This window comes from Cebus imitator, unplaced genomic scaffold (assembly GCF_001604975.1).
Source record: "Cebus imitator isolate Cc_AM_T3 unplaced genomic scaffold, Cebus_imitator-1.0 Scaffold0, whole genome shotgun sequence".
NCBI lineage: Eukaryota > Metazoa > Chordata > Mammalia > Primates > Cebidae > Cebus > Cebus imitator.
In genome coordinates, this window is record NW_016107315.1 from 15,724,410 (window position 1) to 15,740,803 (window position 16,394).

General features: G+C 34.1%; 1 protein-coding gene across 4 annotated transcripts in view; it reads left to right on the forward strand.

The window, feature by feature from the left end:
- ARHGAP32 (Rho GTPase activating protein 32) overlaps nucleotides 1-16,394 on the forward strand; it is a 316,763-nt gene that overhangs the window by 93,922 nt on the left and 206,447 nt on the right. For 2 of the 4 annotated variants that reach the window (XM_017523437.2, XM_017523455.2), the window contains exon 2: nucleotides 13,926-14,034. In XM_017523437.2, the coding sequence (XP_017378926.1) occupies nucleotides 13,930-14,034 (105 nt within the window). In that variant the 5' untranslated portion in view covers nucleotides 13,926-13,929. Of the gene's footprint in view, nucleotides 1-13,925; nucleotides 14,035-16,394 lie in introns of those variants that run through there. The other 2 variants (XM_037736140.1, XM_037736143.1) reach the window with 1 other exon arrangement.

A 16,394-nucleotide genomic window follows, 5' to 3' on the forward strand; every position in this document is an offset into this window, starting at 1 on the left:
GGTGAAACCCTGTCTACTAAAAGTACAAAAATTAGCTGAGCATGGTGGCGGGTGCCTGTAATCCTAGCTACTTGGGAGGCTGAGGCAGGAGAATCACTTGAACCTGGGAAGTGGAGGTTGCAGTGAGCTGAGATTGCACCACTGCATTCCAGCCTGGGTGACAGAACAAGACTCCATTTCAAAAAAGAAAAGAAAACAAAACAAACAATTAACTATATGTTCATAAATACTAATATCACACCCAGGCCCATTTTATACTGTGTGGTTTTTCAAAGGCACCTCATCTTTAATAATGTATTATTTATGATGTCAAAAAAGATGTCTATTTTGCCCAAAAAGATATATTGCTTTGTCACCTTGGAGAAATATCTGGAATTTAGTTTTCTCCCTAAAATATTCTTTTAAAAATTATTTTTAATTTTTATGGATTCATAGTGGGTATATATTTTTATGAGCTACCTAAGATGTTTTGATACAGGCACACAATGTGTAATAATCATATCATGGAAAATGGGGTAACCATGATGGGGTATCCACCCTCTCAAGCATTTATCCTTTGTTTTATGAACAATCCAGTTGTACTCTTTTAATTATTTTAAATATACAATTAAATTATTATTGGCTGTAGTCACCCTGTTGTGCTATTAATACTAGTGCTTATTCATTCATTCTAACTACTTTTTGTATCCATAAACTATGCCCACCAACCCCCCACCACACCCTCACTACCCTTCTCAGCCTCTGGTAACCATCCTTCTACTCTCCGTGACCATGAGTTCCATTGCTTTGATTTTTAGATCCCACAAAGAAATGAGAACATGTGATGTTTGTCTTTCTGTGCCTGGCTAATTTCACTTAATATAGTGACCTCTGACCCCATCCATGTTGTTGCAAATGACTAAATCTCATTATTTTTTTATGGCTGAATAGTATTCCTTTGGGTATAAGTACCAAGTTTTCTTTATCCATTCATCTGTTGATGAACACTTAGGTTGCTTTCAGATCTTGGCTATTGTGAACAGTGCTACAACAAATATGGGAGTTGTTGAAGATACAACAACTTGTAATAATGAAGATACCTCTTCAGTAGACTGATTTCCTTTCTTTGGATATATGTCCAGCAGTGGGATTGCTAGATCATATGGTAGCTCTATTTTAGTTTTTTGGAGAAACCTCCAAACTTTTATCCATAGTAGTTGCACTAAATTACATTTCTACCAGCAATTTATGAGATTTCCCTTTTCTCCACATTGTTGCCAGCATTTGTTATTGCCTTTGTTTTGGATATCAGCCATTTTAACTGGGGTGAGATGATATCTCATTGTAGTTTGAATTTGCATTTCTCTGATGATTAATGATGTTGAGCACTTTTTCCTATGCCTGTTTGCCATTTGTTGCCATCTTTTGAGAAATGACTATTCAAATCTTTTGCCCATTTTTTAATTGGATTATTATATTTTTTCCTATAGAGTTGTTTGGGCTCCTTATATATTCTGGTTATTTATCCCTTGTCCCATCAGTAGTTTGCAAATATTTTCTCCTTTGCTGTGGGTTGTCTCTTTACTTCGTTGATTGTTTCTTGCTGTGCAGAAGCTTCTAAAATATTCTTTTAATACTAAGTATAACATTCACCCAACATACTCTCATTAGTGAATTTAATAGTAATCAGCAAAGTCTGATATGAACATCCCTTAGTCTCATAATTTTAGGCAGTAATGGAGTCTAGCCATTAGGCTGTCTTTGTAATCTGTGAAATGAATCTGTCATAACCATGAGGCATGCCAGTACAAGACTTTTGTGGTATTTTAGTAATTAAGCCCTTTGGGATGGAGTCCAAGGTGGACCTTTCTTGCATCTATCTGTATGAGTATTTTGATGTTCAAGAAAGGGCCTGGAGTACAGAAACTATATAAACCTGCATAGAAGTTCCTGGTTATTAGGTTAAGTTAAAAAATTTAAACCCAAACCTAATTTTTCTTAACCCTTGCATTTCACTTAGATACTAAACTCCCTTAAATAGTCAATGGCACTTTAAAACTTAATAAATTAAAATCCCTGAAACATTTAAAGCTCTATTTATAAATATAATATTAATCAATTTTCTTTTTTTAAAATTAAATGTCAAGTGACTAGTTTAGCAAGGTGATAATTAGAGCAAACAAAACCTTCCCAGATATTTAATTTTGGAAGTTCTGCTGTACTTTTCTTTATATTTTCTTTATATTAATGATTAGTTTGTCTTTCCATGTTCTCATAATCATACGTGTATTTTCTCTATTTGAAAATAAAATAATTTTTTTCACCCAGGTTTTTTTTTTCTCTCTGTCTCTTTCTGTGTGTGTATGTTCCTTTGTGTTTGAAATCATGGTTCTCTTTTCTCCTCTACTTCTCTTCCTCATAAAACAAGTTCTTTAGGAAACTTTAACTTCTTCTTTCTTTCAGTCTTATACCTCTAGATGAGACTTTTGAAACTCTTTTATTCATCCATTCATCCTCAGGTTAGTTGGTTTAATATTTTTTATTTTTCATTCAGATTCAATTATTTGTGTCTTTGTTTAGTGTTTATGTTGCTTCTCTGTATCACATTCTAAATGTATCTGTTTTGGATCATTTGTATTTGTTTGATGTCTTAAGTATTTTTGTTCAGTTAAGTTCTCTGGGTGGTATACTCTGATTTCTTGTATAAGCTTAAAGGCCAATCTGTTTTTTTCTTTTCCTTTGTAGGCAACACATTCTTTTTGCCTAAATACTTGTAAGAATTTTCTTTTATTGTTAGTTAGGTATATTTTGTTACCAGTTCTATAGTTTGGAGCTTAGTGACTTTCAGTCTGCAGAGTCAAACCTTTGTTAGGGAAGAAATTTTGTTTCCTGTTATTATTGCCTCTCATCTATTAAGTCCCCTTAATCTTTTCTTTTATGATAAATTTCTTTTTACATTTTACTTTGTGAATTGAAGTGTTTTGTACTTGTTCTCTTAGTTCATTAATTTCATCTTCTTTTTTAATCGTTCAAATTCAATTTTAGAGAAATTATTTTTAATGGTTCTTTACATACAGATACATACATACAGGTATTTGTATAATAAATTTGTTTTCTTTCATCTTTAGCTTAGCAGCTTTATTCATTCAGTGTACATGTTCTGTTTTATTCTGACTGTTCAGAACCTATTTTTTTTTATTGTACTTTAAGTTCTGGGGTGCATGTGCAGATCTTGCAGGATTGTTGCATAGGCACACACATGCCAGGGTGGTTTGCTGTCTCCATCCCCCATCACCTACATCAGGCATTTCTCCCACTGTTATCCCTCTCCAACCTCCCCACCCCACGCTGTCCCTCTCCTAGCCCATCAGCCCCCAACATACCCCAGTGTGTGATGTTCCCCTCCCTGTGCCCATGTGTTCTCATTGTTCAGCGCCCACCTATGAGTGAGAACATGTGGTGTTTGGTTTTCTGTTCTTGTGTCAGTTTGCTCAGAATGATGGTTTCCAGATTCATCCATGTCCCTACAGGGAACACAAACTCATTGTTTTTTATGGCTGCGTAGTATTCTATGGTGTATATGTGCCACATTTTTTTTTTTTTTACCCAGTCTATCATTGATGGGCACTTGGGTTGCATAACCTATCTTTTAACTGCTAAGCAAAATGTCTGCGCTTCTTTGCCCCTCCCCTACTGTGTTTTCTTTAGTAGCCCCATGATGCATATGGCTCTGCCTTGCTTCTGTTAGGTGTACACACCCATATTAGGAGCCCTAGTCCTTCTGGTCAGTTATTAAATTTACTTTCAGGGTAATTTTTCAGTTTTTGTTAGTACTCTGGGGGCAAGCATCTCTTTTGTTGTGGAGAGGGTTGGGGTACAGCCCTTGAATTTCTGTTTTTCTCTTTAGGTCAGGGTGATCCTACTTGCTTTTAAGTTTTTCAGTCTTTTAGTCTTTCAGAAGTGTATCAAAGTCTGATCTCTGGCCTGCTGGTGCCATCCATATGATTCTGTTAAGGATTTATTTTTTCCTATTTAACTTACTGATTTTTGAGAGACTTGGAGAAGGAGAGATTTGCTTCCTCACATATATGCAGTCTAGGATTGGAAGTCCACTGGGAGGTTTTTTTCGTAGGTTTTGAGAGGAAACTTCTCTGCAGGGAACATTCACTGAGGCAGAATCATGGTGTCTTAGGCAATTTGGTGGGTCTTAAGAGTATGAATGGCTGCTTCAGTGTCCTCTTCAGGCTGGCAAGTTGGGTCCTCCAGGAAAAAATAGTTCACCATATCTGGAATGACCAAGATATGGGCAGGCATTCCACTTTTGATATCTGCACAACAGGGCTAAAAATAGTGTATCAAACAATTACTATTTAGATGACGTAATGGAAGAAAAAGTGCTATTTTCAAGAGCAACAACAAAGATAAGCTACCAGAAATAACAACAAACTCTAAAACCTACATAATAAAAATGTAAAACATCATTGAAGAACATAGAAGAAGTTTGGAACAATTGAAGAATATGTCTTGTTCATGACCGGATATATATAGCACCATAAAGATGTCACTTTAAGTTAATTTATAAATTTAATGTGATAATCCTTTTTTAAAAAACTAAATAAACTGATCTTGGCTAAATAATTTAACCAATAAACTTTTTAGGAAAAATAAAAACAACAAGGGTAGTGATGAAGGACTTGTGCAACCAGATGTAGTATAAACTCTTAGTCTCAGTAATTAAAACCTTTTGGTGGTGGGACATGAATATAAGTTATTATGGGGTAGAATGAAAATCCTAGAGATACATGAACATTCATAGGAACATTTAGAAATGGTAAAGATGGCTTCTCAAAAGCCAATGGAGACAATATGTAATATTCAGTAAATAGTTTTGGAGAAACTAAATACTCAACTGTGGAAATAAAGAAGATTGGAATCCCACCTAATACTAAGGATGAATACAAATGATCAAAGATTTAAATGAACTAAATGAAAATATACAAATTTTTAAAAAGAAGTCTGGGTGCAGTGGCTTGTGCCTATAATCCCATTTTGGAAGGCTAAAGTGGCAGGATCCCTTGCGGCCAGGAATTTGAAACCAGCCTGGTCAACATAGCAAGACCCTATCACTACAAAAGAAAAATAAAAAAATTAGCCTGGCATTGTGGTACATGCCTGTAGTCCTGGGTATTCAGGAGGCTGAAGTGGGAGTATCTCTTGGGCCCAGGAGTTTGAGGCTATAGTAAACCATGATTACACCATTGCACTCCAGCCCTGGTGGCAGAATGAGACTTCATCTCAAAAACAAAGAGAATTAAAACATTTTTTTTTTTCTAGAATAGGAAGGCATTTTGAACTGTGATTTAAAGCAGTAAAAGAAAAAGCCATGAAAGAAAGGGTTGAGAAATGAGACTGCATAAAATATAAAACGTCTACATTACAAAAAGCAAGTAAGAAAGGACAAATGGCAATCGGGAAAAATACTGGAACTCATGTTACAAATGAAGGATTAATCTCCTTAATATACAAAGGAGCTGTTTTTTTTTTTTTTTTTGAAAAAGACATAATAACAAAATAAACCTCTACCTAGTCTAATAAAGAAGACTAATAAACCTTCCAAACTTAATAATTTTGAAGGTTTTTCATATCTCTGTCTCCTTCATTTTTTCTTTGATTTTAGTTATTTCTTGTCTTCTGCTAGCTTTCAGATTAGTTTGCTTGTCTGAATCTAGCTCTTTTAATTGTGATGTTTGGTATCGATTTGGGATCTTTCTAGCTTTCTGATGTGGGCATTTAGGGCTATACGTTTCCCTCTTAACACTGCTTTAGCTGTGTTCCAGAGATTCTGGTATGGTGTCTTTATTTGTTCTCATTAGTTTCAAAGAACTTCCTGATTTCTGTCTTAATTTCATTATTTACCCAGGAGTTATTCCGGATCAGGTTGTTCAATTTCCGTGAAATTTTGTCGTTTTGAGTGAATTTCTTAATCCTGAATTCTAATGTGATTGCACTGTGGTATGAGAGACTGTTATGATTTCAGTTCTTTTGCATTTTCTGAGGAGTGTTTTACTTTCAATTATATGGTCATTTTTTAGAATAAGTGCCATGTGGCATGAGAAGAATGTATATTCTGTTGATTTGGGGTAGAGAGTTCTGTAGACTTTGGAACTAAAGACAAAAACCACATGATTATCTCAATAGATGCAGAAAAGGCCTTTGATAAAATTCAACATCTCTTCGTGTTAAAAACTCTCCATAAAGTAGGTATTGATGGAACATATCTCAAAATAATAAGAGCTATTTATAACAAACCCACAGCCAATAGCATACTGAATGGGCAAAAGCTGGAAGCTTTCTCTTTGAAAACCAGTACAAGTCAAGGGTGCCCTTTCTCACCAGTCCTCTGTAACATAGCATTGGAAGTTCTGGCCAGGGCAGTCAAGCAAGAGAAAGAAATAAAGAATTATTCAGATAGGACGAGAGGAAGTCAAATTGTCTCTGTTTGCAGATGACATGATTTTATATTTAGAAAACCCCATCATCTCAGCCCCAAAACTCCTTGAACTAATAAGCAGTTTCAGCAAAGTCTCAGGATACAAAATCAATGTGCAAAAATCACAAGCATTCTTTTACATCAATAGTAGGCAAGAAGACAGTCAAATCGTGAATGAACTCCCATTCACAGTTGCTACAAAGAGAATAAAATACCCAGTAATACAGCTAACAAGGGATGTGAAGGACCTGTTCAAGGAGAACTACAAACTGCTGCTCAAGGAAATAAGAGAGGATACAAACAAATACAAAAACATTCCATCCTCATGGTTGGTAGGAATCAATATTGTGAAAATGGCCATACTGCCCAAAGTAATTTATGGATTCAATGCTATTCCCATCGAACTACCATTGACATTCTTCATAGAATTAGAAAAAATGATTTAAAATTTCATGTGGAATTAAAGAAGACCCCCATAAAGCCAAGACAATTCTAAGCAAAAAGAAAAAAGCTGGAGGCATCATGTTACCCTGACTTCAAACTATACTGCAAGGCTACAGTAACCAAAACAGCATGGGACTGGTACCAAAACAGACATATAGGCCAATGGAGCAGAACAGAGACCTCTGAAATAATACCACACATCTACAACCATCTGGTCTTTGACAAACCTGATAAAAGCAGACAATGGGGAAAAGATTCCCTATTCAGTAAATGGTGCTGGAAAACTGGCTAGCCATATACAGAAAACTGAACCTAGATCCCTTCCTTTCACCTTGTACAAAAATTAACTCAAGATGGATTAAAGACTTAAATGTAAAACCCCAAACCATAAAACTCTAGAAGAAAACCTAGGCAATACCATTCAGGACTTGGGCATGGGCAAAGACTTCATAACAGAAACACCAAAAGCAATTGCAATAAAAGCCAAAATTAACAAATGGGATTTTATTAAAATAAAGAGCTTCTGCACAGCAAAAGCAACTATCATCAGAGTGGACAGGCAAACTATAGAATGGGAGAAAATTTTTGCAATCTACCCATCTGACAAAGGTCTAATAGCCAGAATTTACAAGAAATTTAAACATATTTATAAGAAAAAGACAACCCCATCAAAAAGTGGGCAAAAGTTATGAACAGACACATAAAAGTCTCAAAAGAAGACTTTTATGTGGTCAACAAACATGAAAAAAAGCTCAACATCACTGATCTTCAGAGAAATGCAAATCAAAACAATGGCGAGATACCATCTCATGTCAGTCAGAATGGTGATTATTAAAAAATCAGGAAACAATAGATGCTGGCGAGGCTATAGAGAAATAAGAACACTTTTACACCATTGGTGGGAATGTAAATTAGTTCAACTGTTGTGGAAGACGATATTGCAATTCGTCAGGGATCTAGAACCAGAGATACCATTTGACCCAGCAATCCCATTACCCAAAAGAATATAAATCATTCTACTGTAAAGACACAAGCACAGACATGTTTATTGCAGCATTATTTACAACAGCAGAAACATGGAACCAACCTATATGTCCATCAGTGATAGACTGGATAAAGAAAATGTGGTACATATATACCATGGAATACTATAAAGCCATAAAAAGAAATGAGATCATGTCCTTTGCAGGAACATGGACAAAACTGGAAGTCATCGTCCTTAGCAAGCTAACACAGAAACAGAAAACTAAACACTGCATGTTCTCAATCATAAGAGGGAGTCGAACATTGAGAACATGTGGATGCAGAGGGGGGAACAACACATACCTGGGCCTGTTGCTGGGTGGAGGGTGAGGGGAGGGAATGTAGAGGCACATGTATCCTTGTGTAACAAACCTGCACGTTCTGTACATGTATCTCATTTTTTTTAAGAAGAAAAAGAATTATGTATGTTTTTTCCCTTTGATAGTATGGTCTGTTATAGGGATTGAGTGATAAAACTTATTGGGTCAGTATCCTTTGTATATTATTGGGTTTGATTTGCTAATATTTTGTTTAGGAGTTTTATAACTGTATTCATTATGTCAACCTATAAGTTTCTCTTCTAGTAAAGTCTGGCTTTTGCTTTAAATTCTGGCTTGGCCTTATGGAGTAGATTGGAAAGTGTTCCTTTTATTTTTATACTCTGTAAGAATGTTCGTACAATTTTTATTATTTTTTGCTTGAATGTCTAAAAAAATTCAATGATTCCATTTGGGCTTGGAGTTTCCGTATAGATTAATTTTCTTTAATAGCTGTAGGACTGTACAAATCTTTTTGTTTACTCTTTTAGTTTTGGTGAATTGTGTTCTTAAGAGGATTTGTTCATTTCAACTAAATTTTCAACTACATTGCAGTAAAAATGTTAATAATGTCCTCAGAATCTTTTTAGTGTTCATAGGCTTTCTGGTTGTGGTTCACTTTTTATTATCTATATTGTAGATTGTCCATTTTTTTAATTGATCAGACTTGCTCTAGGGATTGTTCATTTTTGGCTTTGTTTCCTCTTTGATACACTTTCTTTCTATTTTATTGATTTGTTATTTAAAAATTTTAAAATGCTTTCCTTGAATTAATTTACTATTCTTTTCCTAGCTTCTTGTGATGGAAGCTTAGAAGCATTAATTTTTTAACTTGTCTCATTTCCAGTAATATGTGTTTAGAGCTATGAATTTTGCTAAATACCTCTTTAGTTATATCCCACACATTTTCATCTATTATGTTTTCATTATTATTGACATAAAAAGACTTTCTGATTTCTATTGTGATTTTTATATTTGATTCCTGAGTTACTCAGAATTATGTTTTTTAATTTCCAGATATTTAGAGGAATTTCTAGTTATCTTTCAGTCTTTGATTTTTGGTGCAATTCTTCAGTAGTCACAAAACGTGATTCATGATTTAAGTTTTATGAATTTGTTGAGATTTCATCTTCTAGCATTTAGTCTATTTATAAATGTTTCATATACACTTGAAAAGAATTTAAAAGAAAAAATAATTTTGTAGTTGTTGGGTTTAGTTTTCTGTGTTAGTTCACATTGGAAAATTGAATTGTTCAAGTCATATACTTAAGGTTTTGTCTGCTTATTCTATCAGCCATTGAGAGATATTTGCTAAAATCCCCAACTGTGATTGCGGATTTATCTATTTTTTAATTCTTTCAACTTTATGTATTTTGAAGCTGTGTTATTTTTGCATACAAATTTTGTTTGCAATTTATTGTACATAAATTATGTTAACCTTTTAATTTGATGGTTTTATGAAACATCGCCCTTTATCTCTAGTAAATACCTTGTGCCTAAGGTCTACTTTTCCTGATGTGATACAGCTATACTACCCTTCTTTGGCTAGTGTTTACATGGTATCACTTTCTGTAATCCTTCCATTTTCTAACTTTCGGTATTGTCATATTTAAAGTATGTCTCATAGGATGTAGTTGTTGCTTTTTATTTTGAGATAATTTCTTGCTGTGACAGTGGTGTGAACATGGCTCACAGTAGCCTTGACCTCCTAGGCTCAAGTGATCCTCTCACCTCAGCCTCTGGAGAAGCTGGGATCATAAGTGTATACCCTGGCTAATTTTTGTATTTTTGAATTTTTTTCTTTTCTTTTCTTTTCTTTTTTCTTTCTTTTTTTTTTTTTTTTATTTTTTTTTTTTTTTTTTTTTTTTTTTTTTTTACAGATAAGATCCCACCATCTTGCCAAGTCTGATCTTGAACAGCTGGGCACAAATAATATGCCTGCCTTGGCCTCCTGAAGTGCTAGGATTATAGGTGTGAGCCACTGTGCCCAGCAGCTGCTGTTTTTTAAATCCATTGTTACAGTCTTTGTATTTTAATGGGGATCTTTAAGTCCATTTACTTTTTTTAACGAATAGAATTCACATACCATGTGATTCACTTTTAAAGTGTACAATTTAGTGGTTTTTAGTATATTCACAAAGTTATGCGAAAAGCACCATTATCTAATTCTAGAACATTTCAGAAAGAAATCTCTTAACCAAATCTCTTAACCTTAGTAGAACTCTCCATGTCTCCCTCTGCCCAGCCTCTTGAAACAGCTAATATACTTTTTGTCTCTGTGGGCTTGACTACTCTGAAAATTTCACATATAGAGAATTATATAATATGTGGTCTTTTGCATCTGACTTCTTTTATTTAGCATAATGTTTTCAATGTTTATCCGTGTGGTAGCATTAATCAGCACTTCATTCTTTTTGAATGACTGAATAATATTGTATTGTGTGTACCTAGTGCATTTTGTTTATTCTTCAGTTGTTGGGCATTTGGATTGTCTTACTTTTTGGCTATTATGAATAATATTGCTATGAATATTTATGTACAAGTTCTTGGTAGACATGTTTTTATTTCTCTTGATTAAATACCAGGAGTAGAATTACTTAGTCATTTGGTAATTTTCTGTTTAAAATTTTGAGAAACTGCCAGTCTTTTCCACAGTGGCTGTGCCATTTTACATTTCTTCCAATAATGAATGAGGGGTCTGATTCCTCCATATCTTTGCCAGCTAGTCTGTTTGCTTTTAAAATTATTAATGTGCTTGGATTTAAGTTTACCATTTTAATATTTGTTTTTGTTTGCCTTTGTTTTATTATTTCTTCTCTTATTCTTTATTTTCTGCCTTCTCTTAGATTAATGTTTCGTTTTTCAAAATTCTTTTCTTCTGTCAGCTTTTTAGTTATGCATTTATTTTTCATTCTTTTAGTGCTCACTATAGAGAGTGTAATATGTATCTTTAACTTATTTACAGTCTTCCATAAAATAGAACTTTTTTCACTTCTTTACCAATAGAGAAATCCTAAACTGTTTGACTGAATGTACATTTCTTATCCTTTGTATTTTTAACGTTTATATATTGTGAACTTCATAAGACATTATTTTTATGTTTATACAGTATTTAGTTATATTTCCCCACTTTTGCCCTTTATTCTTTTCAAGTGTTTGTTTAGTTCTTGAATCAGTTTTCTTCAATCAGGAATTCTCTTTACTATTTCTTTCATTGCAGGTATCTTGGTGGTAATTTTTTTCAGCTTTCATTTGTAAATAACTTGTACCTGCTTTCAAAATTGTTACTTTGGTGAGGTAGAGGATTCTGGGTTGGAAATATTTTTTCCTTTTAGCACGCTGAAGATTCATTCCATTATTTTCTCTTTCCATTGAAATGTCTTCTCACATTGGCATTGTTGCTTCTTGGAAGTCAACTTTTAAAAATTCTCTTGCTTCTTTTAAGAATTTCTCTTTGTGTTTGGTTTTTAGCAGCTTGACTGTAATTTACTTATGGTTTTCATTCTTTTAAATTCTGCTTGAGGTTCATAGAATTTCTTTGAATCTTTAGTTTGATGATACTCATCAGTTTTGAAAACTTGAACATTTGTTTTCAAATATTGCTTTTGTCACTTTCTCTTTTTTAAAAAAATTATCTCTCTTATCTCTGTCATCAGTTTAGACATTTTGAGATCTTTTTGTTTAACCAGGTCTCTCATGCTTTATACTGTTTTGTGTATTTTCTGCTCCTTTTTTCTCTGTGTTCTTCAATGTGGATATTTTCTGCTAAACTATCTTCCAGTTCACTAACCCTCTCTTTAGCTATGTTTATTGTTCTACTAAATGCATCTAGTTAGTTCTTAATTTCGGATATTGTATTTGTTCAGTTTTAGAATGAAAATTTGATTTTATGGATTCTAGTTCTCTGTTGAAATCCATCATTTCTCTTTTATTTTTTACTTTCATTCAATTGAACATATAAATCATAAATGTTTTTAGCAACTTGATAAAAATTTAACTGTATTCCTCTTATGTATCCCTCTTCTCCTCATACTTTGCTCCAGGCAGGTAATTGCTTGTGATCCATCTAATCTCAGAGAGGTTTGTGTCTCCATAGTGTTCAAACCAGTTGATTGCCCTGAGACCTCAGTTTTCTATTGTGTCCTGGAAAAGTTAAGATTTCTAGATTATCTATTTTTTATTATTAGGCTAGGAGTGATGCTCTTTACAGCTTTCTGCATCATAGGCAGAAAATCACAAATGCCATTTTAAAGTCTCTTTCTGATAATTCTAAAATTGAATTGTGAGCCTTTCTGGTTTGACTTTTTTTTTCTCGATTTTTTTCAGTAGTTCTTTTTTTTTTTTTTTTTTTTTTTTTTTTTTTTATTTTTCTGTATTTTTTTCTTCTTTTGGCAATTAAGTTTATTTAATTCTTTTTTATTTTTCTTATTCATCTGGGTGCAGGTGGGCTAAGGCCAAAAAGGGCATTAGCCTAGTTCTTGTTTTTTTAAGCATGCCTCATTATGTTTGTTGGATACTAGATAATGTGGATGAAAGATTTACAGAGTCGGGAGAATGGTTTTTCCTCCAAAGACAGTTAATTTTTCTTCCTGCACTTCTGATTCTTTTTCCTTTTAGCATGCTGAAGATTGTGCTATCTGTCAAGGCTTGGTTTGGGGCTTTGTAAAATTTTCCTATTGCTATTTTATCCATACTCTTAAGGCATGACTTTTTTGGAGTCACACCTAAGAGCTCTGGGTGCTCCTCCATTTTGGCAGTGCTTGCTTGCCAGCCCATCCCCTCAACACTGATAGGCTGTCTAAATGTCTATTTGCCTCTTAATTTGGTTTGTTTTGGGTTTCTTGGCATCTTGTCCTACATATTTGTAAGCCGAGAAATCAGTTAATAATTTGAGGTGAATTTTGCTGTAGATTTCTCAGTTCTTTCTCTTTAGGTCTTTTTTGGGGGCATTTTACCTCCTGAATTCCTCTTCCCTGCTTTAGTAATCCCAACCTCCAACCTCTGCCTTCTCAGCCCACTGAGATTACAGTTATTATCTTGGGCTCTATTTCCCATGATTGATTTGAAAAATTATGTTACACAAAAAGACAGATTAAATGTGGAATTTGCTTGATTGGGCTTTTCTTTTCTCAAAGTTTGTAGCCCTGGAAGTTCCACCTGTATTTGTTGCTTTCTGGTGAACTTCACACAGCTGTTTTGTGTGTTTTTCCCAGCATTCGTAGCTGTTCTGATTGAAAATGCTTGTTTGTTGCACTCTGCTCCATTGATTGTAACCAGAAATACCCTATCTCTTCTTTTTCTGAAATGTTACTGATACTTAACACAGTTCTGTAAATACTGATTCAGAGTAACTGATTGCTGTTGCAAATCTTTTCAAGGTTCAAATTGTTTTGAACTGATAAAAATCAATTTTTATATAATAACCATGGACCATAAGGGTTAACTAGCTGTAAACCTTACTTTTATCTTCTGGAATAAAAGCAGATGTTTGGTGCATTAGGAAAGATCTCTGAAAGCCAGGGTAGAAATAAAGGATCACTGCTATCATTTAAGCTCTTTTGGCTAAACCTCAAATCTGGCATGTAGTTTTTCCGCTCTTTCAGTTGTGATCATTGGAAGGCTTTCATAGAATTGGAAATTCTTATCTGAATCTTTCATGTTTTGATCTCTAGGAAGATGAAGTCCTCAGTACATTCTGAAGAAGATGATTTTGTTCCAGAGCTGCATAGAAATGTACACCCTCGAGAGCGGCCTGATTGGGAAGAAACTCTTAGTGCAATGGTAAATAATTTTATCCAATTGTTCATCTATATATGTATGTATATATAGCACTTATATAAGGGAAAGGAACTGAGGACATATTACACAAAAAATAAAATTTTGTTGCTTTGTTCATTTATTCAGGAAATATTTTTGAGCAAATACTGTATTTTTGGCACTGTTGTAGATTCTGTGGGCAGAGTAATAGGGTTACAGAGTGGTAAAAATACAGCGTGAAAGGATAGGTGATAATTATATAGGGCAGTCACAGATGGCCTCTGTGGGAAGATGAGATTTGATCAAAGACCTGAAGGAGGTGAGGGAATGAGTAGTGCGTTTATCTGAAAACACATCATTTTAGGCAATGGAAGAACAAGTTACAGGCTGTAGCATAGGATTAGAGAACAAGTTGGAAGAAACACAAATAGGACAGTGTGGCTGAAATTGGATGAGAAAGAAATGAGGTCAGAGAAGTGGTTTGGGTGGGTGGAAAGCAAATCATGCAGTTTCTTGTACTTTTTTGAGGAAGATTTTGGCTTTTTATGCTGAGTGAGATGGGAAACCCTTGGAGGATTTTTGGCTTAGCAATGACACAATCTGACTTAAAATGTTAAAGAAGTCTTAGGTTACTGTAAGTAGGAAGAGGCAAAAGTGGAAGTAAAGAGAATCTGTGTGTTATAATTAATAGGTAAATGGTGATAGTTGCTTGAACCAGGATGATAGGATATATGGTGAGAATCCGTTAGATGCTATAATTTTACTGATAAAACCAGCTGTTTTTGATAGAGTATGAAATAAAGATATAGCTTCCACTGGGCATGGTGGCTCACGCCTGTAATCCCAGCACTTTGGGAGGCCAAGGCCGGCTGATCATGAAGTGAAGAGATTGAGACCATCCTGGCCAACATGGTGAAACCCTGACTAAAAATACAAAAATTAGCTGAGTGTGGTGGCGTGCACCTGTAGTCCCAGGTACTCGGGAGGCTGAGGCAGGAGAATTACTTGAACCTGGGAGGCAGAGGTTGCAATGAGCTGAGATCATGCCACTGTACTCTAGCCTGGTGACAGAGCAAGACTGTCTCAAACAAACAAACAAACAAACAAAAAAGAATGGCTTCAAGTTTTTTGGCTTTATCAACCTGAAGAATGGAATTTATATTACTGAGATGCTGGAAAAGCAGTTTTTGTTGGGTGATAGGTGGAAAAGCCAGCAATGTAGTTTTTCACATGATACTTAGTTTATTACAAATTTTTGTAACTTAGGTCTATTAATAAGAAAAGAAATTCTTTCATGGGAGAGGACGTTTTACTTAATTGTGCTTAAGAGTCAGTGTTCTCTGTCAAAATAAAATGCAAGTGTTCATCTATCAATGTTGATCTGTAATGATATTTTACTTGTTTCACTTTTGTGTCTTTTCAGTCAGATAGGAACAGCAAATACTGACATAAATTCACAAACATTTTAATTGTACATATATATTACTTGGAAGGCATTTATAGAATTCTGTTAGATTCTCTTCTTGATATTTGCCTTTCAGCATGTTATTGCATTGTTAATTAATCAATTCCAATTAAAGATTATGTGGAAGTTCTCAATTGAAGAGTTAAATGGAATTTGTAGTATGGAAATTTACTTTGCATTTACATTGTGATCTGAAAAACCCTGCTGGACCTGTAGTTTGAGCTCAGAAAAGATATTCATTACACATTTGTATGGGAATGGAAATCTCCCTTCTTGTTTCAGTATTTGGTAGCTTGGGAAGTATGGTCAGTTGCTTGTGATTACTTGTGATTCTCAGAATACTAGTTGTCATCAAGATGACTTTATTGTCAGTGTTTATTATATATAAACTATGTTCTCTTAATTGTACATTAATTTCACCAAGAAATACCAAGTCTGCAGTAAAAACTATTTAGCAAAGTCATTTAGTGTTCTGTAATAGATGTTGAAAATATGCATATCTAAAGCCTTTTTGTATTCCACGTGTATTTTTATCAGAATTCGTTATAATATATCTTAGTAGATTCCACTTGATGTTGTACTGAATAAATGTTTGCTCAAGTTATGCGAGAGTATTCTCACCTGTAGCTGTCTCGTGCAGACTGTTCATAGGAGCTAATTCTTCAGCCACTTTACACTCAACATTGACTCCTCAACAACAATAGCAATATTGCTTCCATTTGTTGACTTATCAAGAGTCAAGGAAAACAATTTGAAATTATTTGCCTTGTTTTTTAAGTGATTATTGATTTGTTTCCAGTGTCCTCAACTCTTAAAGCAACTATCCTCACCAGTAGGCTTAAACGAGTTTTTTTTTTTTTTTTTTTTTTTTTTTTTTTTTTTTTTTTTTTTTTTTTTTTTTTTTTTTTTTTTTTTTTTT